Below are 23,250 nucleotides of genomic sequence, written 5' to 3'. Positions count from 1 at the left end.
TTTATTGGCAAGGTTTCAGTCAAATTCAGTAGCAGTTATAGTGTACCCAAAGAGGTTATATATGAGAACTAGAGTTCGCGGTCGCACTGAGTTGCGTCTCGACAAGGAGGCGTGGTCGCCATTTTAATTCGGGGCAAGTCAGGAGGCAGCGCCAACAGACACTCAGTTAGTCTCGTCAAGAAACAGGTGGAATATGCCGGAAAGCTGTGCATGTTGGCAAAGCCACAAACAGAGGAAGAAGGGAGACATTTCCTTCCATAAGTAAGTGGTGTTGGTTATACGTGTCGCTTTGTCTGTGACATTTGGTCAATAAACATGTTGTCAGAGGACACAGACCATTAACTCTTCACTTATGTCTAGTTGATATTTTCCCCTGCTAGACCGATGTCTAGTTAAAATACTTGTCATTAGTGATTAAAATTGTTAGGCAAGACCAACTATTTTTTTTTTAAATATATAATTTGCACCTTAAAATAACCGAGCTGCTACGAGCCGCGTTGTGCTGAACATGATTTAATGTAAATTAATTTTACTGGCTCGATATTCAGGTCAGAATGGCATTTTAACACGCATTTTGTGAGCGTCTTTCTGAGTGTTCAGTCGCGAATCCGCATTGAAAAGGCATTAACATCCGGCCACTTTGTCAATATTTTGCCCGGTCGGCGGTGTCGTGTCGCTGTCCATGAAGGGACGTTTTCGTTTAGTAGGCAGCATTGGGAGTGGGGACTCTAGTATTGGGTACACTCAATTAATCTCTTTGAGTGTACCCAATGTTATCACCAAATCACATGTGGTACTTCTTTATTGTGGAGGGGTTTTGTGGGTTGGGGGGGTTGGTGGCTGCTGTGAAATAGGGTATGTTAGGAAAAACCTGGAAAGGCCAAATGTGGTATGATGATTCCTTATGACTTCTACTTGTACAATCTTCTCCTGTGATGTCTTATCTTTCTTATGTCTTATTATTTATATTATATATACTTTTTTTCTTGAGCCGCTTGGGTGGGTAGGGAGAGTTCCCATGCGATAAAAAAGCTTTTCAACCTACCATCCCTGGTTCTCAAGACCAGGCACCTAAGTGGCTCTACTTTTTTCTACGCTCCTATTTTACTCTTCCTTTTTAGATATTTAGATATACCATTATATACTAGCATAGTTCCACCTTAGAATTGGAATATGATATATAAGATATACCTTCCTGAATTTTCATGGTATCACGCTGCACTTTTGTTGGCAAATGTGACCAGCATCTGCATCAAGAAAGATGGTAGACCTTCAACTTTGGTTGAAATTACCAAAAAAAAAAACCCAAAACAAAAAAGACATAAAACTGAAGCAGAAACAAAGTGACAAATGCAACTAGTAAACATCAGCAATGAGAGATCCCGTCGGCAAGAACTCCAGACAAAAGCTAGACAAATTTCAGACTAGAGTTTTGCTGGATATCTGCTGGACACAAACCTCACACAGGTCTACTGTCTCAGTTGTCAATACCAATGTTAGTTATGACGTTTTTATTTGGTTTGCCAAATTGAGTCAGTGTGGAGACTAATGCATCATACCTTTATAAGGCTCTAGGTATTTTTGCTAGTGATATGTCATAAATTCTGATTTCCCAGCTTCCGTCAAATGCACAATGGACTTTGAACTTTGTGCATACACTTTCTCTTTCATGTGAAGATCTCAGAGCAAACTGACTGTATTTGCTATGGTACCCCCCACCACACACACACACGTAAATACCAGCAACAAAATTAGTGCGATAGACCACAGAAATAACGTTATTTTATAATAACCAGATTTCAACACAAAGTAAATTTGATCAATCTTGTGAAAAATCAAAAGGGACTATATCAAAACATTTAAATGTGTTGTACTCAGCACCTGCCCCTCACAGTTGGGTTGCACGATATCTGTAAGTCTGAGTCGGATAAAGTAAAGGGAATGTGTGTGAAAACCAAAGTACAATTAGTTGACCATTCCCACCCCACACCATATGTGGCCCTGCAACCAAATCCATCAGGTACTGTAAGTATCTATATGTTTTTAGTTACATAATCAGAGATACTGTATGATAAAGGTATGTGTACCATGCCCTGTTCTCAGTTCAGGCATTATTTTTGTCATCTTGAGAAATTGGCAAAACTGCTGATAAATGTTGAAAAAAGGTCCTGTTATCTCGATCCACTTTAAAGTGAACTAGTTTCTTCCTTGGCATGTGCCCCACCCCTGTACCAACATTTAAGAATAATGTATCAGTTTGTGTTTTTTTTTTTGTTTTTTTTTTTTGTGATACTGTTAAAATTCCTGGAACTGCCCCATTATCCAAATCCACTAAAGTGTAGTTGACGTAGTTTTAAATGGGTGAAATTTAACATGTGACTTAAACACACTAAGTAGCAATTTTATTGCTAAAAATGCTATTTAGTATACAGTGTATATATAATAACAGTTGTCTAAACTCTCTTTTTTTACAGTGTGAGTTTCCCCTTGGTTTCTCGTGACTTTTGTGTGACTGTGTCTGTGAAGGAGGTAATGGTTATGAAAATGTTTGACCATGAGCAGGATTATAGGGCTGAGGAACAATCACATTAAATTTGAAAGTGTATTCCTGTAATCAGTGTTGTATAAAGTACCGGAAAATCACACTTAAGTAAAAGTACAGATACCCATTAAAAAATGACTTTGGTAGAAGTTCAAGTCACTGATTGAAATGCTACTCAAGTAAAAGTCTTAAAGTATCTAGTATTTTTTGTACATAAGTATGACAAGTAATTTACAACTAAGTGTACTCAAGTATTGAAAGTAAAAGTACAAGTAAATGTTAATAATAAAAAACGGACTTTTTTTTTTTAAAGTTTATCTAAGCTTGTAAATGACTGGTAGTATTTGACAAAATACTGAAAATTGTGCACATCACACAAAAACACTTCAGAAACAAGGTTTCAAAACCTAAACGAGAGTATTCTACTCACTAGGTGTTCACAGGAAACAGTTATTTATTTCTATATGTATTTATTTATTTTCATTGTTACATGGTTTTATCTTTTCTGTTTTTGTTTCATTGGGTTCTTTTTGTCTCTTTCTCTAAAATTGTATTGTAACATTATTAGTTTATTATTATTGACTATTGTCTATTATGTAGACTATTACTGTTGTTGCTATAATATATGAATAAAAATAAATTTAAAAAATTACAATTTGACTCTTTTATGACAACGAACGCTGAGCCATTAATTATACAGAAAACAAATCAACACAAACATGCTGATGCGAACAGCTTAATACTAACTTTAACATTGAAAACGCCATAGACATGCTAACGCGTTAGCATCGGTCCCATTTTTAAGTTATAAAATACATCTATCAACTGTTTCAGAAGACCATAACAGGTCGGTTTAACATAAAAATATTAAATATTACTCAGACATATGCTCTTCAGGGTTTTAGTGGGAAAAAAAATCAGGATAAAGTGAAATAAAATCATCAAATCGTAGATCAAAGCACTGCTTCGACCTGCGAATCACTGATTCGATTGGTTCAAGGTTCAAAGCAAAGCTGCGCTGCAGAAAAGTTGATTACAGACCCGCTGCAGGTCTGCAATCAATGCAGAGAAATGATCATTTTCCTGAAAACACCCCCAAGTGCGCTACTGCAAAAAAGCCTACCAGACATGCCTCATGACAAATTGGCCTGACTTCGTTGCAGTCACTAGTAATCAGTGGTGTCTCTGGGTGAAAACATGACTTTTTTCGTGTGTGTGTTTTTTTTTTGTTTTTTTTTTTTTTGTAACGAGTAACGGCATGGCGCAGAGAAAATGTATCGGAGTAGAAGTATGCAGTTAAGGTCGGAAATGTAGTGAAGTGAAAGTAAGCTGAATTTAAAAAAACTCAAGTAAATTACAAAGTCTCCCAAAACGTAGTGAAGTATTTTTACTTCGTTACTATACAACACTGCCTGTACTAGGATCTGGGAATTTCCTCACCCCCTCCCCATTGCTTTAACATTCTAAGATACACCATTTTTAACAGATTTGTATTAAACTTGATGGAGGGGTGAAGCATGGACCAGTGAATCTGGACAACACGACTTTAATTTACTTTAACAATGTGATGTAGGGTGTGTTCACCACTGTATTAAATTTCATGACAAGAAATAATGCCCGAAACTCAGTTTGTAGGGGTAATAAGAAGGTTATCTCATCTAGTGTGGATAAAAATACAGTGAAACCTAGATGGTGGTACTGTGCCGAGCGTAGATCCACATGTAATGGAAGAGGGAACTACCAGCCACAGTGGAGGTATCAGCTCTCCGAATGCCCTCTAGATGTCTAAAACTCTGTTGTTTCTTTCTTGGATAAGCATCCTGGAAGGTCATAATTTGCAAACTTGTCCTAACCCAAGAAGGTTCGGGAGGGTGTTTGTGATTTTCCGAGACACTGTTACTGGGTCTTGCTTTAACCATGGTGGGATTTTCAAGATGTTCAAAAATTCCTTTTTTTTCTTTCAACAGTACTGACATACTTGCATTTCTGTGGTTGGTTGGGCTAAAATTAGACTACATGCATCCTACAGTTGTTTTTGCACGCGTGTGGAATGAGTCCAGTGCGTTACGTCATCAAACCGTGAGATGTCATGCCTGCAGCTGATACATCAGATGTTTTAAATTCCTATTTTCTGTTTCTTCAGCTCTGTAAAACTTTGTAAAAACATTGTGAAGGAGTTGGTGGTGAACTTCAAAAGACGAAAGACCCGTCTGAATCCAGTTACCATCAATGGAACTGAGATGGACATTACGGACTACTACAAGTACCTGGGTGTCCACACAGACAACAAACTAGACTGGTCTGCAAAAAACAGATGCTTTGTATAAGAAATGTCAGAACCGACTGTACTTCCTCAGGAGGCAGATCCTCAGATCTTTCAATGTCTGCAGAAGTATGTTGCAGATGTTTTATCACTCAGTGGTGTCCAACATCTTCTAGGCTGTAGTGTGCTGGGGCAGCAGGCTGAAGGCAGCTGACATGAACAAACTCAACAAGCTCATCAGGAAGGCTGGCTCTGTCCTGGGGGTGGAACTGGAGTCTGTGATAGAGGTGACAGAGGAGGATGTTGAGAAAACTGCTCACCATCCGGGACAACACCTCCCACCGCCTGCATGCCACACTGATGTCCTGTCAGAGCACCTTCAGCCATAGACTGAGGCCACCGAGGTGCACCAAAGAATGCCACAGGACATATTTCCTACCTGTGGCAATCAGACAGTATAACTCCTCCCTTTCTGCAAAATAAATACATAATGATCAGAGTTTTTCAGTTGCTCAGAGCTATGTGCAATACTGTCAAAATCTTGTGCAATTGTCTTCAGTCATTTTGCATAATCATGTTGTACTCACTGTTTAAAAAAAAAAAAAAAAAAAAGCAATGTTTACGGCACTCTGGCAAAACAGTGTCCTTCAGGACTAATAAAGTTCTTCTTATTCTTAACTGTTAGAATGGCCGAAGCAGTGAGTCACCCCTTTGTGTCTGGTCTGCTTGAGGTTTCTTCCTCAGTATCATCAGAGGGAGTTTTTCCTTACTACTGTCACCTGTTTGCTTGCTCGAGGGGTTGGTAAGGTTCGACCTTACTTGTGTGAAGTGCCTTGAGGCAGCTTTGTTGTGATTTGGTGCTTTAAATATGTAATAAATTGAAGTTGAATCAATTATTTTTCCTGATTTCTTAGTGTTTCTTAAAGCCAGAAAGTTGGCATTTGAAATGACTTTAGTTTTGTGTCATGTCTGATCTGCTTTTTTTCTACAAAATTAAGTAACTGAACATCCTCCGAGGCCGTTGATTCCATAACTATTGCCAGGGGTTGTAGTAATCGTTTAAGGTGGCCATTAACTTTTTAACACAACTTGATTGAATTTTTTAATTTGACAAATCTTTTCATCTTTGAAGTTTTCATTTAAAAATGATTTTTGTGACGCAAGAGTTTTCATGTTTAAGTGATGGTATAGATTAATGTGTAGACTGTGGCATATGAATCAATTTTCTGTGTACATTCAAACTGCAGGTCAGCGAGTGAAGGAGCACTGCACTGTTGATGGAGACAATCCAGAATGTGAGTTCTGTCCAGCTGGGGAGTACAACAGCCATCCTTCTTCCAACAAGTTCTGTGAACCCTGCACTTCCTGCGCACAAATTAATGGTACAAATGCAACAGGGATGAGAGTTATAATTTTTGTTGTCCACACATGCTTTAAATGAGTTATTGGTATGTACAAATCCAAATGAGAAAAAAGTTGGGATGTTATGGAAAAGCAAGCAACCAACACAATGGTGTCTCACTTCACGTGTCGCATGTACTGTCCTTTTAGCCAATCTGGAGGAGGCAGAGACCTGTACCCGTGCTAGAGATACAGTGTGTCGATGTAAATCCCAACACTACTGCAGCTTGGAACTCTGCAAGATCTGCTACCCCTGTAAAGAGTAAGGTCTCCTCCAAATGTGATCTCAAACATGTCTGCTAGAAAGTTTGTCAAACAGCTGAGAGCAGGGAAAAGCCCTAGGGATCTGTGGTATTCAGTTTATTTCATATCACATCAAAGTTGCCTCAAGGCGCTTCACACAGGTAAGGTCTAACCTTACCAACCCCCAGAGCAAGCACACAGGCGACAGTGGTAAGGAAAACTCCCTCTGGTTTGAGGAAGAAATTTCAAGCAGACCATACTGAAAGGGGTGACCCTCTGCTTGGGCCATGCTACGGACATAATTGACAAAACAGTTTACAAAATGAATATACAGGAAATTTTGCCGTGGCACAGGACATGAGGGTTGCAGAAACAGACACCACACCCATCTCTGGATGGAACCACACCTCAGAGAGAAAAGACAGAATAAGGCATCGGAAAGACAGCAAATGCAGTATAATTTGTCAGCATTAAGCAACAGGAAAAACAAGAAATACTAAGGTGATTGCTGGCCACTATGCTAATAATTTACTAATACACCCATCACACATAGCCAGAATGACGAATTGGCGCACATCTGAAAGTGTCCAGTTGCAGTTCCAAAACGCTCTGACAGCCATCTGCGAAAGTCGACACGGTTGGTCAAAATCGGCTGGCAGCCCAGAGTGTGATGCACATGTTCAAAACCCTCCAGGCTCTGTCGAGATGGGACACCTATCCAACGGCGGCCCATGTGTAATCCAGGGCTGTGATCTTCGGGATTCCGCAGATTTCATCATGGGGAGGGGTGCGGGGTGTTAGTTTTGTACTCTTTAATCGTGATCATTGCTGAGTTTTTACAATGCTTATCGCAAAGCGTTTTTTTTTTTTTTTTTTTTTTTACGATATCGTGCAAGTTTTATAAGTCCGCAGACACTGATCTGTGTGTTACAGATACAAATCTGTTTCCTTGGATCCGCGGAGTTTCAAGGAGAATAAATGTCACTCAAACCCTGGCTGTTGCAACAGTTGTAAAGCAGGACTGGTTGGTTGCTGGCGTGACACTGTGTGGCTCCTGTGCGAAGCTTAGCTAAACGTAGTGTGTGGACATCGCAAACTTTTAGAACTTTCAAGTTTTAAAAGAAGAATTTTGCAGCATGTATGTGTCACGGAGCGACATCAGACAGAGCGAAGATGGCGAGGAAATGTTTATATGTAATAACATGTATGTGGCACTGTGCACACGTCAGAGGCTCTGTGCAGTGCCCCACAACACAGCTGAGTAGGATGTCACTGCTGTAATGCACATACGAGGTCTATTAGAAAAGTATCCAACCTTATTATTTTTTTCAAAAACCATATGGATTTGAATCACGTGTGATTGCGTCAGACAAGCTTGAGCCCTCGTGTGCATGCGTGAGTTTTTCCACGCCTGTCAGTTGCGTCATTCGCCTGTGAGCAGGCTTTGAGTGAGGAGTGGTCCACCCCCTCAGCAGATTTTCATTGTCAGGAAATGGCGGAATGATTTGGGCTTTTTTTCCATCAGAATTTTTTCAGAAACTGTTAAAGACTGGCAGCTGGAAACCATTCGAAAAATTTATCTGGCTTTCGGTGAAAATTTTACGGGCTTCACAGAGAATGAGTGTTACTACAGCTTTAAGGACGCGTGGTGCGCCGCCATCGAGAGCCACAAACCACCGGATCATTTCTAAACGGATGGCTGTGTGGATCCGAGGCTGTCGTGTGCACTTTCTCTGGTTATCACAAGAGCAGGACATCAGCCATTTTCCGGCAGATTTCACTTTTAACGAGATTTTGTCATGGAAAGCCGAGTGGAGGCTTCGCGCGTCATGACCGATTTGCTGATGGAGTGAGACAAAACCACCTCCATTTTGGTCTCACAGGACGGCTTTGAGATGGCGTTCAGACAGCTGTCGGTGTTTTTTTTTCCAACGAGTGATTATCTGAGAAATTGTGGATGTGCCTGGACATGCCAGAACATGTCCCGTGAGGCTTCATCACGGCGTTGCTTTGCGCCATGCGGCAGCGCCGCGACGTGCGGAATTCCTCCGCACGTCTGTCTCAATGTGCCGAAAAAGGGCTGATGTCCACGTCTTGTCACAATTCCTGTGCTAGTCAGACGACGTCCCGGGTAAAACACAGCGTCCGGTTTGGAAATGAACGGCACATTCCACTGTTACAGGAGTTTTTGTCATGGAAAGAGGAGCAGAGGCTTCGCGCGTCGCAGCGGTGCCGCATGGCGCACAGCAACGCCGTGATGAAGCCTCACGAGACATGTTCTGGCATGTCCTGGCACATCCACAATTTCTCAGATAATCACTCGATGGAAATAAACCACCGACAGCTGTCTGAACTTCATCTCAAAGCCGTCCTGTGAGACCAAAACGGAGGTGGTTTTGTCTCGCTCCAGTAGCGAATCCATCGTGACGCGCGAAGCCTCTACTCGGCTTTCCATGACAAAATCTCTTGTTAAAAGTGAAATCTGCCGGAAAATGGTTGATGTCCAGCTCTTGTGATAACCAGAGAAAGTGCACACGACGGTCCCGGCTCCACAGAGCCATCCGTTTAGAAATTATCCGGTGGTTTGTGGCTCTCGATGGCGGCACAGAGCGCGGCGCACCGAGCCTGCTCACAGGCGAATGACGCAATCGACAGGTGTGGAAAAACTCACGCATGCGCACGAGGGTTCAAGCTTGTTTGACGCAATCGCACGTGATTCAAATCCATATGGTTTTTGAAAAAAATGTCGGATACTTTTCTAATAGACCTCGTATCATTACATGTCAATCTCCTAAGTCTGTAACAGGTATGATGTGGAAATGTTTCCTCAGCTCATAACAACATAAATAAACATGCAACTCACCTCCAGTACCCCTCGTTCCTCAGCGCAGTGCAAACAGCTGATGACATCCCTTTCAACCGGCTGCACTGTGTGTTGGCAACGTCGATCATCTGGCAAATGCATGATCCACCGCTGGTATGAATAAATCCCGTGTGAAGTGCCGTCCCGCAACGATAATCCAACTACAGTTGTGTTGCGATGCACATCAAGTAAAATGACAAAAAAAAAAACGTTTTTAAAAAAAAAAGAAGAGAAAGTCCACTGGCCGCGTCTGAGTAATGTTGCGCACATCTGGGAAGTTGGCGCACTGCCAGCACAGTTCAACAGCAGCTACGGAGTAAAGCCGGGCAAATAAAATCAAGCAATGCAAGTACGAGGTATCTTATAAAACTAACCGGCAGTTTTATAAAAAAAAAAAACACTATATGGATTTGAATGACATGCGATTACACCAATCATGCTTGAACCCTCGTGCGCATGCTTGAGTTTTTTCACACGTGTTAGTGACGTCATTTCCCTGTGGGCAGGCCTTGAGTGAGATGTGGTCCCGCCCTCTCGGCTGAATTCCTTTGTTTCACCCGCTGCTCGAGACGGCGCGTGTTGCTTTATCAAACTTTTTTCTGGACCTGTGAGGAATATCCGAGTGGACACTATTCGAGAAATTCAGCTGGTTTTCGGTGAAAAGTTTAACGGCTGATGAGAGATTATGGGGTGTTTCTGTCGCTGTAAGGACTTCCCACGGAGCGGGACGTCATGCAGCGCTTCCAGGCGCCGTCGTCGGCCTGTTTCAAGCTGAAATCATCCTAATTTAAGGCTCTGTTGACCCAGGACGTCGTGAGAGAACAGAGAAGATTTAGAAGAGGCCGGCATGAGGAGTTTATGCGGACATTCCACTGTTTAAGGACATTTTGTAATGAAAGACATGCGCGCAAATTCCCCGAGTCGTTTCCGTGACGACTCGGCAAATCTGTGTGCGCCGCGACAGGAAAAACACCTCCGTGTTGAAAACCATTTGTAAAATTCAGGCGGCTTTTGATGGCTTTCAACAAGTGAGTAACAGAAATTGTTTAACAGCTTGGGCATGTTCCAACTTGTCCGTTAAGGTTTCCAACGGAGGTGTTTTTCCTGTCGCGACCCCCCCGCAGTCGGGGGGTCGCGACTCTGCCCGCACGTTCTTTCATTACAAAATGTCCGTTAACAATGGAATGTCCGAATAAACTCCTCATGCCGACTTCTTCTGAAAGTTCTCTGTTCTCTGAAGACTTACTGGGTCAACAGAGCCTGAAATGTGGAAGTTTTCAACTTGAAACGGCGAGACGCTGCCGCCTCGAAGCGCAAATCGCCGTCAGGCGCCGTGGGCCGTCCTTAGGGCGACACTACCAGACCAAAATCTCTCATCAGCCGTTAAAAATGTTTACCAAAAACCAGCTGAATTTATCGAATGGTGTCCACTCAGTTGTGCCTTACAGTTTTGAAAAAATTTTGATCAAACAAAGCAGCAGTCTCTGAGCCATTCCTAAACAATGAAAAAATCGACGAGAGGGTGGGCCACTCCTCACTCAAAGACTGCCCACAGGCGAATGACGTAACCGACAGGCGTGAAAAAACTCTCGCATGCCCACGAGGGTTCAAGCATGTCTGATGTAATCACACGTGATTCAAATCCATATGGTTTTTGAAAAAAATAATAAGGTCGGATACTTTTCTAATAGACCTCGTATATACTGATCAAACACCTAAAGGGATTTTTCACTGGACTAACAGCAGGCGATCATTGACAGTTGTCAGGCCTTTTGTGCGCTCTCTGGATAGACAGCACCTGTGCTTGTGCGTGCACATGCGCCCCACATGTAGTGCTGTCACGATTAGGAATTTCTGGAGACGATTGTCAGGCACATAATTCTGATTGACGCTTATATTGTCTTTTTTTTTTTCTTTTTTTCTCTTCTTTATATTCTACTATCGTAGTATAATTACACAACTCTGGAAGAACATTTGGCTTCTCTGAGTGGAGAAACATTTTTATTTTTATCTTCATTTTACATATAGTCCCAATTTTTTTTTGATTTGTGGTTGTTTCTGTTGCATTTCTGAAATTACAGAACTGCTATAAAGAAAAGTGTGAACATTTTATTGTGTTTTAAAACTTTGTGGAGCAAACGCAAACACCAAACTCTTATACAGAAGGAAAAAAATACCTGGACATGTGCAGAAAACTTTGATATAAACTGAACAGAACAATGCAGGCTGATTAGACTCCCTCTTTTTTTTTTTTTTTTTTTGTATAAATAAATCTGAATAAAATAAGAGGCAACTCACTTTGAAATAATTAAAACATATAGCTACAGCTTAATAACTTTGAAAAATAACAGAAATCAGCAGTTTGTATTATTATTCTGACTCCAGTTCATTTTAGTGTGATGAAGTCATCCTTTTTTTTTTCTCATCAGTCACGTTTTGTGCTTGAACACTACATTAAGCTCAAGATTGAACAAATACATACCTTTGGAAAATAACAGCTGTTAAAGCTGAGCTTTTTGTGATCTGTGCCTCTGAACATCACTGCACAGCTTTTCTGTAAATTTTGCTCAGTTCATTTATACAACCCCTGGCAATAATTATGGAATCACCGGCCTCGGAGGATGTTCATTCAGTTGTTTAATTTTGTAGAAAAAAAGCAGATCACAGACATGACACAAAACTAAAGTCATTTCAAATGGCAACTTTCTGGCTTTAAGAAACACTATAAGAAATCAGGAAAACAAATTGTGGCAGTCAGTAACGGTTACTTTTTTAGACCAAGCAGAGGGAAAAAATATGGAATCATCCTGTAAATTTTCATCCCCAAAACTAACACCTGCATCAAATCAGATCTGCTCGTTAGTCTGCATCTAAAAAGGAGTGATCACACCTTGGAGAGCTGTTGCACCAAGTGGACTGACATGAATCATGGCTCCAACACGAGAGATGTCAATTGAAACAAAGGAGAGGATTATCAAACTCTTAAAAGAGGGTAAATCATCACACAATGTTGCAAAAGATGTTGGTTGTTCACAGTCAGCTGTGTCTAAACTCTGGACCAAATACAAACAAGATGGGAAGATTGTTAAAGGCAAACATACTGGTAGACCAAGGAAGACATCAAAGCGTCAAGACAGAAAACTTAAAGCAATATGTTTCAAAAATCAAAAATGCACAACAAAACAAATGAGCGAATGGGAGGAAACTGGAGTCAATGTCTGTGACCGAACTGTAAGAAACCGCCTAAAGGAAGTGGGAGTTACATACAGAAAAGCTAAACGAAAGCCATCATTAACACCTAAACAGAAAAAAACAAGGTTACAATGGGCTAAGGAAAAGCAATCGTGGACTGTGGATGAATGGATGAAAGTCATATTCAGTGATGAATCTCGAATCTGCATTGGGCAAGGTGATGATGCTGGAATCAATATTAGACACTAATATTGATGAAAGTATATTTGACTTAAAAACGATTGGTTGCGAGTATTATACGGAAGAACAGCTAAATAGTGAAAAAATTGCAGAAGATACCCTGTCACTCATACATATAAACAGCCGAAGCTTGTATTGTAAAATGTCACAAATAAAAGATTATTTAAATCAGTTTAAAAATAAATTTAGTATTGTTGCAATCACTGAATCTTGGCTTAAAGATGATCTCATGGCTGATGTTCAAATGGAGGGATATGAGCTATATTTTGTAAACGGAAGAGATAAAAAAGGTGGAGGTATTGCTCTGTACATAAAAACAGATCTGATATGTACAATTGTAGAAAAAATGACAATTATGGATGATGTCATAGAAATTGTAACAGTGGAACTTATACATGAAACATCTAAGAATATTCTAATCTGTTGTGTATACAGAGCACCTGACTCATGTGTTGTGGAAATTTACAGATAAAATAATAGTTATTCCATCAAATTAAAAACAAAACGCTTTATATGTGTGGAGACCTTAACATTAACATAGAAAGCTCCAGTTGCCAAAGAATAAGTGATTTTGTGAATTCAATGTATAGTTTGGGGTTATTCCCCTTGATAACAAAACCATCCAGAATTACATCGCAAAGTGCAACGGTAATCGACAATATATTTACAAATAGAACAGATTAAATTATCAAGAATGGGATCTTGATGACAGATGTTAGCGATCATTTACCAGTTTTTTCAATATTTAAGTATAAAAATGGGTACAAGAAAAAAACTGTTATAAACTTTAAAAGAGATAAGTCAGTAAAAGCCTTAGAGGCATTAAAATATGACCTTAAAAATCAAAATTGGGAAGAAGTTTGTCAGTGATGTTAATGTAGCATATAATTCATTTACGAAAATATTGATGAAATCATATAGTAAAAACTGTAAATTAATAGAAATTACTAAGAAAAGAGTAAATAAACCATGGCTGATAAAGGGAATAAAAAATGCTTGTGCAAAGAAAAAGTATTTATACAGGTGCTTTTTAAAAATGCAAACAAAGGAAACAGAACACAGATACAAAAAAATATAAAAATAAACTATTGACAATAATTAGGAAACAAAAAAAATATTATAGTGAACAATTAAATAAGAGTAAAGATGATATGAGGGCAACATGGGGAATTATAAAAAGTGTGATTGAAAGTGATGGAGCGAAAGCAACTTTTCCAAATTACTTTGTCAAGGAAAATAGAGATATATGACATAAAAGAAGTTGCAAATGGGTTTAATGATTATTTTTCAAATGTAGGCTCAAGTCTGGTGGGAAATAAACCAATAGTAGAAGATAAATTGCATACACTTGTAAATACAGTCAATAGTATTTTCCTGGACAGTGTGGAAAAAGATGAAATAAGAAATATTATAAAAAAAACTGTGTAAGCAAAAGATCAACTGACCATGAAGATTTAGGCATGATGACTGTAAAAAGTATAATAGAAACTCTTATTTAACCATTTACTTACATTTGTAATCTGTCTCTGTCAACAGGGATTTTTCCAGACGAAATGAAAATTGCCAAGGTAGTCCCATTATATAAAAATAGAGACAAACAATTTTTCTAATTACAGGCTAGTATCATTGCTTCCACAGTTTTCTAAAATTATGGAAAAAGTTTTTGTGACATGGTTGGATAGATTCATTGAGAAACATCATATTTTAAATAATGCTCAGTATGGATTCAGAACAAAACATTCGACAGCTATAGCAATTATGGAATTAATAGAGAAAATATCAACAACAATAGAAAATAAGGATTATTTTGTAAGTATTTTTATCGACCTGAAAAAGGCTTTTGATATCAACTACTCAAGATTGCTTTACAAGTTACAACAATATGGAATAAGAGGTATTGCACATCAGTGGGTAAAAAGCTACTTAGAAAATAGAAGTTTGTTCAGATAAATAATACCAAATCAGAATTGTGTAACATTATTTATGGAGTACCACAAGGATCAGTACTTGGACCCAAACTGTTTATTTTGTATATTAATGATTTTGCTGAATGTATCTAATGTGCTTGGCAGCATTTTATTTGCTGATGATACAACGCTGTTTTACTCTGGATCAGATATACAGGAAGTAGCACAAGTGATAAATACAGAGTTGAAAAAAGTTAAATATTGGTTTGATATAAACAGATTGTCACCAAATATTAATAAGACAAATTTCATATTGTTTAATGACAGAGTGAAAAAAATAATGTGTCATTACAAATAGATGGAATGGATATACAAAGGGTAAAAGAAATGAAATTTTTAGGAGTCATGATTGATGAAGATCTTACATGGAAGTCACACATAAATTACATAAAAGGGAAAATAGCGAAAGCCATTGCTGTTTTGCATAAAGTAAAATATTCATTAAATAGTTATGGTTTATTAACATTGTACAATTCATTGATTGTTCCATATTTAACTTATTGTGCAGAAATCTGGGGATCAACATATACAACTTATACACAATGTTTATTTATTCTGTAGAAAAGAGCTTTAAAAGTGATTAGCAACAGTGGTTTTAGAGATCCATCTAATCCATTGTTCATTAAGTATAGGGTACTTAAATTTCATGATTTAGACAATTTGAAAATATTACAAACAATGCACCAAGCTAATAAAAATACTTTACCAACAAACATTCAAAATATGTTTGAAAAAAGAGTATAAATTGAAAGGAATAGAAGTCTTTTAAAAAACCAAGATACAGAACCAAAGTAAAGGAACGGAGTATTGCAGTAAATGGTGTAAAATTATGGAACAATCTCAACAAAGAAATCAAAGAATTAAGGTTGCTTAAGTTATTTAAAAAACGTATTAAACTAGATGTATCAAGTATGAAACTATGAAATAAGTCAGTGGGCTGTGAGAAAGCCAAAAAAAATGTAATCTGTTAATAATGTTTAAAATGTAACCTGTCAGAGATGTAATCTACTAAATAATGGTCATAATTATGAAATAAGTCAGTGGTATGTAACAAGTCAAAGAAATGCAGTCTGTTAAATAATGTTGAATAATGACTGGATATTGAAAGCTTGTATTGTAAAAAGGGGCAGAAAACATAAGACGTGTTCTCTCTGCTCCTTTTCATTCAGGTGATTTGTGATACTTTATTTCTGCTTTTGTTTTTTGTTTTGTTGTTGTTTTTTTTTCTTTTAAATAAATATTAAAGAAAGAAAAGAAAGAACATTTGTTTGGTGCCATTCCAATGAGATTTATAAAGATGACTGCCTGAAGAGAACATGTAAATTTCCACAGTCATTGATGATATGGGGCTGCATGTCAGGTAAAGGCACTGGGGAGATGGCTGTCATTACATCATCAATAAATGCACAAGTTTACGTTGATATTTTGGACACTTTTCTTATCCCATCAATTGAAAGGATGTTTGGGGATGATGAAATCATTTTTCAAGATGATAATGCATCTTGCCATAGAGCAAAAACTGTGAAAACATTCCTTGCAAAAAGACACACAGGGTCAATGTCATGGCCTGCAAATAGTCCGGATCTTAATCCAATTGAAAATCTTTGGTGGAAGTTGAAGAAAATGGTCCATGACAAGGCTCCAACCTGCAAAGCTGATCTGGCAACAGCAATCAGAGAAAGTTGGAGCCAGATTGATGAAGAGTACTGTTTGTCACTCATTAAGTCCATGCCTCAGAGACTGCAAGCGGTTATAAAAGCCAGAGGTGGTGCAACAAAATACTAATGATGTGTTGGAGCGTTCTTTTGTTTTTCATGATTCCATAATTTTTTCCTCAGAATTGAGTGATTCCATATTTTTTTCCCCCTCTGCTTGGTCTAAAAAAGTAACCGTTACTGACTGCCACATTTTTTTTTCCTGATTTCTTATAGTGTTTCTTAAAGCCAGAAAGTTGCCATTTGAAATGACTTTAGTTTTGTGTCATGTCTGTGATCTGTTTTTTTTTTCTACAAAATTAAACAACTGAATGAACATCCTCCGAGGCCGGTGATTCCATAATTTTTGCCAGGGGTTTGTATATTCAAATTTTTTTAAGGATATTTGACTGTTTATTTCATCTCATGATCTCATAAATTCAGTATACGACGTGCTCATGGTGTGAACAGGACAGTGCCGTCAGAACCGCACCGGTAGAGAAAGTACAGAGAGTAAAGGCAGCTCCACGGTTTGTTTTATATATATATATATATATATATATATATATGTATATATTGCTCCGCGCTCGCTGTCTCACGTGATGGTTCACAGCAGAACGTAACGTCTCGTGCCTCCGTTCAGGAATCTCGCTCACTCAGTCTGCAGCGTGTTGACTCCGCGCGTACACGCACACTGCGCATTTTAAAAGGCTTTGAACAAGACGGCTGCTGTTTTAATCGGCCGTCTTATTCAAAATTTGAACGTCCAAATGACTGCAGGACGGCTCGCTGCCTGAAACTATGAATTGAGAGAAAAATCAAAGACTTAAATAAAATAAACGACTCGTCGACTACTAAATTAGTTGTTAACGATTTCAGTCGTCGATGTAGTCGAGCCAGCCCTACAAAACCGAAATGCATCCACAGCGGTGTGTGGCTTTGGAACCAGAACCTCCTCACGCTCCATGTTATTTATCCGAGCCTCGCTAACCATCCGACCAAAACGAGAGGAAACAGAGTGAGGCAGCGTGCGGCTGCTGCTGCTCGATGACGTCAGATTCCGAGTCGTTTATGTAACTTTGTTGATAAAATAAATAATTCAAGGTAATCGTGATTATGAAAAAATATTCGCGAATATTGTAATAATTGTGACGGCCCTACCCACATGTGCATGCGGAGCAGCTGGTACAGCGTTTATGAACACATACACACAGCTGAGCGAACATTTCGGCCACACACACACATGCTGTTTTGATCACCTGTTCTACACTTGCACACGCGCGTAGTGGCTCGTTCTGCCATTGTGAACACGTGCGCAGCTGAGTGGACACTTCATCTGCCCCCCACACACATACACATACACACATACACTCAAAATTATAAACGCAACACTTTTGGTTTTGCTCCCATTTTGTATGACATGAACTCAAAGATCTATAACTTTTTCCACATACACAATATCACCATTTCCCTCAAATATTGTTCACAAACCAGTCTAAATCTGTGATAGTGAGCACTTCTCCTTTGCTGAGATAATCCATCCCACCTCACAGGTGTGCCATACCAAGATGCTGATTAGACACCATGATTAGTGCACAGGTGTGCCTTAGACTGTCCACAATAAAAGGCCACTCTGAAAGGTGCAGTTTTGTTTAATTGGGGGGGATACCAGTCAGTATCTGGTGTGACCACCATTTGCCTCATGCAGTGCAACACATATCTCCTTTGCATAGAGTTGATCAGGTTGTCAATTGTGGCCTGTGGAATGTTGGTCCACTCCTCTTCAATGGCTGTGCGAAGTTGCTGGATATTGACAGGAACTGGTACACGCTATCGTATACGCCGGTCCAGAGCATCCCAAACATGCTCAATGGGTGACATGTCCGGTGAGTATGCCGGCCATGCAAGAACTGGGACATTTTCAGCTTCCAAGAATTGTGTACAGATCCTTGCAACATGGGGCCGTGCATTATCCTGCTGCAACATGAGGTGATGTTCTTGGATGGCACAACAATGGGCCTCAGGATCTCGTCACGGTATCTCTGTGCATTCAAAACGTCATCAATAAAATGCACCTGTGTTCTTCATCCACAACAGACGCCTGCCCATACCATAACCCCACTGCCACCATGGGCCACTCGATCCACAACATTGACATCAGAAAACCGCTCACCCACACGACGCCACACACGCTGTCTGCCATCTGCCCTGGACAGTGTGAACCGGGATTCATCCGTGAAGAGAACACCTCTCCAATGTGCCAAACACCAGCGAATGTGAGCATTTGCCCACTCAAGTCGGTTACGACGACAAACTGGAGTCAGGTCGAGACCCCGATGAGGCCGACGAGCATGCAGATCAGCTTCCCTGAGACAGTTTCTGACAGTTTGTGCAGAAATTCTTTGGTTATGCAAACCGATTGTTTCAGCAGCTGTCCGAGTGGCTGGTCTCAGACGATCTTGGAGGTGAACATGCTGGATGTGGAGGTCCTGGGCTGGTGTGGTTACACGTGGTCTGCGGTTGTGAGGCTGGTTGGATGTACTGCCAAATTCTCTGAAACGCCTTTGGAGACGGCTTATGGTAGAGAAATGAACGTTCAATACACGAGCAACAGCTCTGGTTGACATTCCTGCTGTCAGCATGCCAATTGCACGCTCCCTCAAATCTTGCGACATCTGTGGCATTGTGCTGTGTGATAAAACTGCACCTTTCAGAGTGGCCTTTTATTGTGGGCAGTCTAAGGCACACCTGTGCACTAATCATGGTGTCTAATCAGCATCTTGATATGGCACACCTGTGAGGTGGGATGAATTATCTCGGCAAAGGAGAAGTGCTCACTATCACAGATTTAGACTGGTTTGTGAACAATATTTGAGGGAAATGGTGATATTGTGTATGTGGAAAAAGTTTTAGATCTTTGAGTTCATCTCATACAAAATGGGAGCAAAACCAAAAGTGTTGCATTTATATTTTTGTTGAGTGTACTCTTTGTATCACCTGTTCTAGGCACATACACGCGTGCAATCTCTCATGTGAGACACACACCCTCCTCCTGATGAGAGGTCAGTTTACCACTGGGAATGTGAGGACAAGTGGAGATTTGATTGCGTGGGTGGGTGAGTGAGTGACAGTCCAATGTCGGTGGCATCTGACTGCAGTCTGAGTCATCTGACTGTTGTCTGAAATGTGTTTGGGCTTCATCCTGCAGGTGTGCACGAGGCAGTCTGGATGCGTTCTTACACAGCTGACCACACCTCTTTTTCCTCTTGACTGTGTCCGGTTTATGACCATATTTGCTGTGTCAGCCTCGTTCCTGCACATTCTTGCTGTGTGACGGGTGCTTAAGCTTCACTTAAAGACCCAGACTTTAGATAAAGTTGAAGCCGTGACCCGCTCAGTTTCCTTAAAAAAAAAAAGAATTTAAGAGTAAAAAGCGTAGTAACATACTATGCCAGTATGCTAGCCATACGAAAGGGAAAATAAGTGTGTCTTAAGTCTGGACTTGAAAGTCTCTACAGAATCTGAGTGTTATTGATGCAGGGAGATCATTCCACAGAACAGGGGCACGATAAGAGAAATCTCTGTGACCCGCAGACTTTTTATTCACCCTAGGGACACAAAGTAGCCCTGCACCCTGAGAATGCAAAGCCTGGGCTGGTACGTAGGGTTTAATTACGTCAGCTAAGTAAGGAGGGGCTAGTTCGTAAATAATTTTATAGGTTAGTAACAGAACCTTAAAATTTGGTATTGAAGCTGAAACCCTTCTGGCGGGTGATGTTCTTCCGGCATTGCAATCAGACTTTATTTCAGTTTAGAAGATGGTATCATCCTTACGGCTGGGGGAAAAAGGTTGATCTCACTCTGGAAAGGATATGGTGATCACCAGAATTGCAATAACTACACTCTTCTCTGATGTCCGCCTGGGTGGTTGCCATCCAGGACCCAAGGCAGTTCCACAGTGTAGTGGATGCAGGGACAGGTGGGACCACTGCATGATCTCAGTCCTGACCTGATAAGATGTCTCTCTTACTGAAACTGATTTTTCATGGTTAAGCGGCTGTCTGCCCTCACTGCTTTACAGAAGAGTTTTGAAACTGCAGTAAAGATGTGTATTTTTCCTCTCATCAGTCAAACTGTTATTTCCCATTCTTTTTTTTTCTTCCTCCTTTTTTGTTATTTCGGCTGAAGGTGCGGTGAAGAAGGAATCAAAGAGGTCTGCACACCCACCAATGACACAGTCTGCAATATAAAAGGTGTCATTTATTTTTGTATTATGTTGTTTGTCTTAAGTCATGATAGCTTTAATTTTTTTAATTACTGCTGTGCCATTTCGAAAGTCAATTAATTTTCTAATTTAGAAAAACTGACAGGTCAGTGTTTGCATTTCAGGGGATAAGCAGTCTGTCGGAATGTACGTCGGGATTAGTATTGCAGTCTTGGTCATTATTGGATTAGTCGTGACTGGTCTATACTGTTCGAAAAAGAGTAAATCACCAGGTGAGTATTTCTATTGCTACACAACTATGTATGCCATGCCACCAGGGGGTGCAATAACCTCCAGATCCTAGATAAAATTTAATAAAACCCAAGTCTCAGTGGATTCATTTTCAATTGCAATTACTGTTAATCACTGTTCTTTTAATTAACTTAATTTTTCTCATTAGGTACATTGAACGAGATTCAAGTTGGAAGTACTACTGACAACAAGGTAAGTGTGTTTTTTTTTTTTTTTAAGTCTGAACCCTCTGCTCTTAGTGAAAAAAGTTTGCTGCGCAAGCACATAGTCATCCAGTTGTTGTACAGTTTATGTGCCATAAACTGTCCTCATGTCTCCTTTCTAACATTGATGTAGCTTTCCCTTTCGGTAGGAGCTACAGGTTAGTTTTTTGAAACCTTTGGTGTGACCTTGTTCTCTTTGAGTTCTTTTGGCCCAAATCTTTTGTGACCGTTATGAATTTCTCGCTCATCTGTCTGTGTCATCGATATTTATGTCGATATTTACTCCTGTGCATTGGCTCTGTAATCCTTACATTGTTATTCTGTGTTTCAGGAACTGGTACCCCTTAACGGTAAGATGAGGGCCAAAACATTCTAATTATTGCACCTTATTTGATAGCATACTTTGCATTATATTAAGAGCCCAATAGAAATGTATTTTGTGGGAGGGCTGATGCCAGTATTGGGAGTAAAAAGTTTACAATACTTCTCGCTAACTTTTATAAAATATGAGTGGAGGAAAATGCCCCACTTTGGCTGGTCACTTTCTCTTGTAGCTAATGTGATCAAGGGGTGATGGGGATGATCGCCATGCTTGACAGCTTTGTAAACATGGCCATTGTAGCACTCTCTTCTGGACATGCTACAGAAATACACCATTTTCAAAAGCAAAGTGTTTTTTCAGTGAAATGAAAATTCAGAAAAATCGGCAAAAATCATGGAGATGCTGAGCTGTTTATGAAAGGATCACATCAGCCGATATTGGCAAATCAAATATAGCGGTTGGGCTCTAATTATGTTTTCCTTACTTGGTGTGGTCGTAGTTACTTTTGAGTCTTTATCTTGATTTCACTTCTTTTTTTTTTTTTTCTTTTTTTTTAAAGCAGTTCTCCTAATCAATGCAAGCTTAGTAAATTTGTCATATGTGTGTGTGTGTGTGTGTATCATCTCTCACCTTGTCTTCAGATGTGGAGCTGTCACCTCACATCCCTGAAATTGCTAAAGTGCTCGGATGGACGGTTATGAAAAATCTAGCATTAAGTAGTGGTATGTTATCTACTGAAATTGATTCTTGCAAGATGAACCACCCTCAAGATGTCTCAGAGCAGACAGTCGATCTCCTGCAGAAGTGGGAAAACAGGATGGGTAGGAAGGCCGGGAGAGAGCTATTGAAGATGCTACAAAATAATAACAACAACCTGAAAGCTGAAAAAGTTAAGGATATTTTGTACGGGAGCAGTGCCGCTTGAGTGAATGTTATTTTTGTTTTAAATTGTAAGTTTTTCAAAATTTTGCCATTGATGAATTTATTGTATTTCCAGACTGCACATACAAAGACAAAGGTAAATGAAAATTGTTAGATATGTATTTGTACAAAAATTGTAACATGGTTTTAATAGGGAACTGAATCTGTGACTAGAAGGGGACTCATTTCAGTGTGTAGTTTCATACAAACACTATTGCAGTGTGCAATTTTGACAGACGAGATTGATCCAGATGAGGGTTAAGGTTAGCCTGTGTCACCCTATGAATTTATGGGCCAGTTGTTAGAACCACGTCAAACACTGTGCACTCTGAACATCATCTTCCTGTAATGTCTCCTACTTCTGTCAGGTTCCAAAATTGATATGCATAATAAGCATGTGGTGCGTTACTCCACCCTATGGATTTTTTTGAGCCATATAGTATCACACTGTGACTGTGCATGCATGTGTCTGTTGTTTTCTTGATTACAACCCCTGGAAACAATTATGGAATCACCGGCCTCGGATGTTCATTCAGTTTTATAGAAAAAAAGCAGATCAGACATGACACAAAACTAAAGTTATTTCAAATGGCAACTTTCTGGCTTTAAGAAACACTATAAGAAATCAAGAAAAAAAATTGTGGCAGTCAGTAACGGTTACTTTTTTAGACCAAGCAGAGGGAAAAAAATATGGACTCACTCAATTCTGAGGAAAAAATTATGGAATCACCCTGTAAATTTTCATCTCCAAAACTAACACTTGCATCAAATCAGATCTGCTCATTAGTCTGCATGTAAAAAGGAGTGATCACACCTTGGAGAGCTGTTGCACCAAGTGGACTGACATGAATCATGGCTCCAACATGAGAGATATCAATTGAAA

General features: G+C 39.6%; 1 protein-coding gene and 1 long non-coding RNA gene across 2 annotated transcripts in view; one reads left to right on the top strand and one right to left on the bottom strand.

Moving 5' to 3' along the window:
• LOC117523918 (tumor necrosis factor receptor superfamily member 6-like) overlaps window positions 1-22,714 on the top strand; it is a 28,186-nt gene extending 5,472 nt beyond the window's left edge. The window contains exons 3-9 of the mRNA XM_034185540.1: window positions 6,053-6,187; window positions 6,357-6,468; window positions 20,594-20,658; window positions 20,795-20,902; window positions 21,070-21,113; window positions 21,456-21,474; window positions 22,088-22,714. Coding sequence (XP_034041431.1) covers window positions 6,053-6,187; window positions 6,357-6,468; window positions 20,594-20,658; window positions 20,795-20,902; window positions 21,070-21,113; window positions 21,456-21,474; window positions 22,088-22,371 — 767 coding nt within the window. The 3' untranslated portion in view covers window positions 22,372-22,714. The remainder of the gene's footprint in view (window positions 1-6,052; window positions 6,188-6,356; window positions 6,469-20,593; window positions 20,659-20,794; window positions 20,903-21,069; window positions 21,114-21,455; window positions 21,475-22,087) is intronic.
• LOC117523919 lies at window positions 3,119-22,774 on the bottom strand. The gene is made up of 3 exons (XR_004564642.1): window positions 22,646-22,774; window positions 17,735-17,741; window positions 3,119-3,131 (listed from the first exon to the last, which is right to left on the bottom strand). It is a non-coding gene; the product is annotated as an uncharacterized LOC117523919 (long non-coding RNA).
• Between the last annotated feature and the right edge of the window lie 476 nt (window positions 22,775-23,250).

Source organism: Thalassophryne amazonica, chromosome 13 (assembly GCF_902500255.1).
Source record: "Thalassophryne amazonica chromosome 13, fThaAma1.1, whole genome shotgun sequence".
NCBI lineage: Eukaryota > Metazoa > Chordata > Actinopteri > Batrachoidiformes > Batrachoididae > Thalassophryne > Thalassophryne amazonica.
Note: the sequence above shows the minus strand (reverse complement) of the source record. Positions and strands in the feature narration are given on the sequence as shown.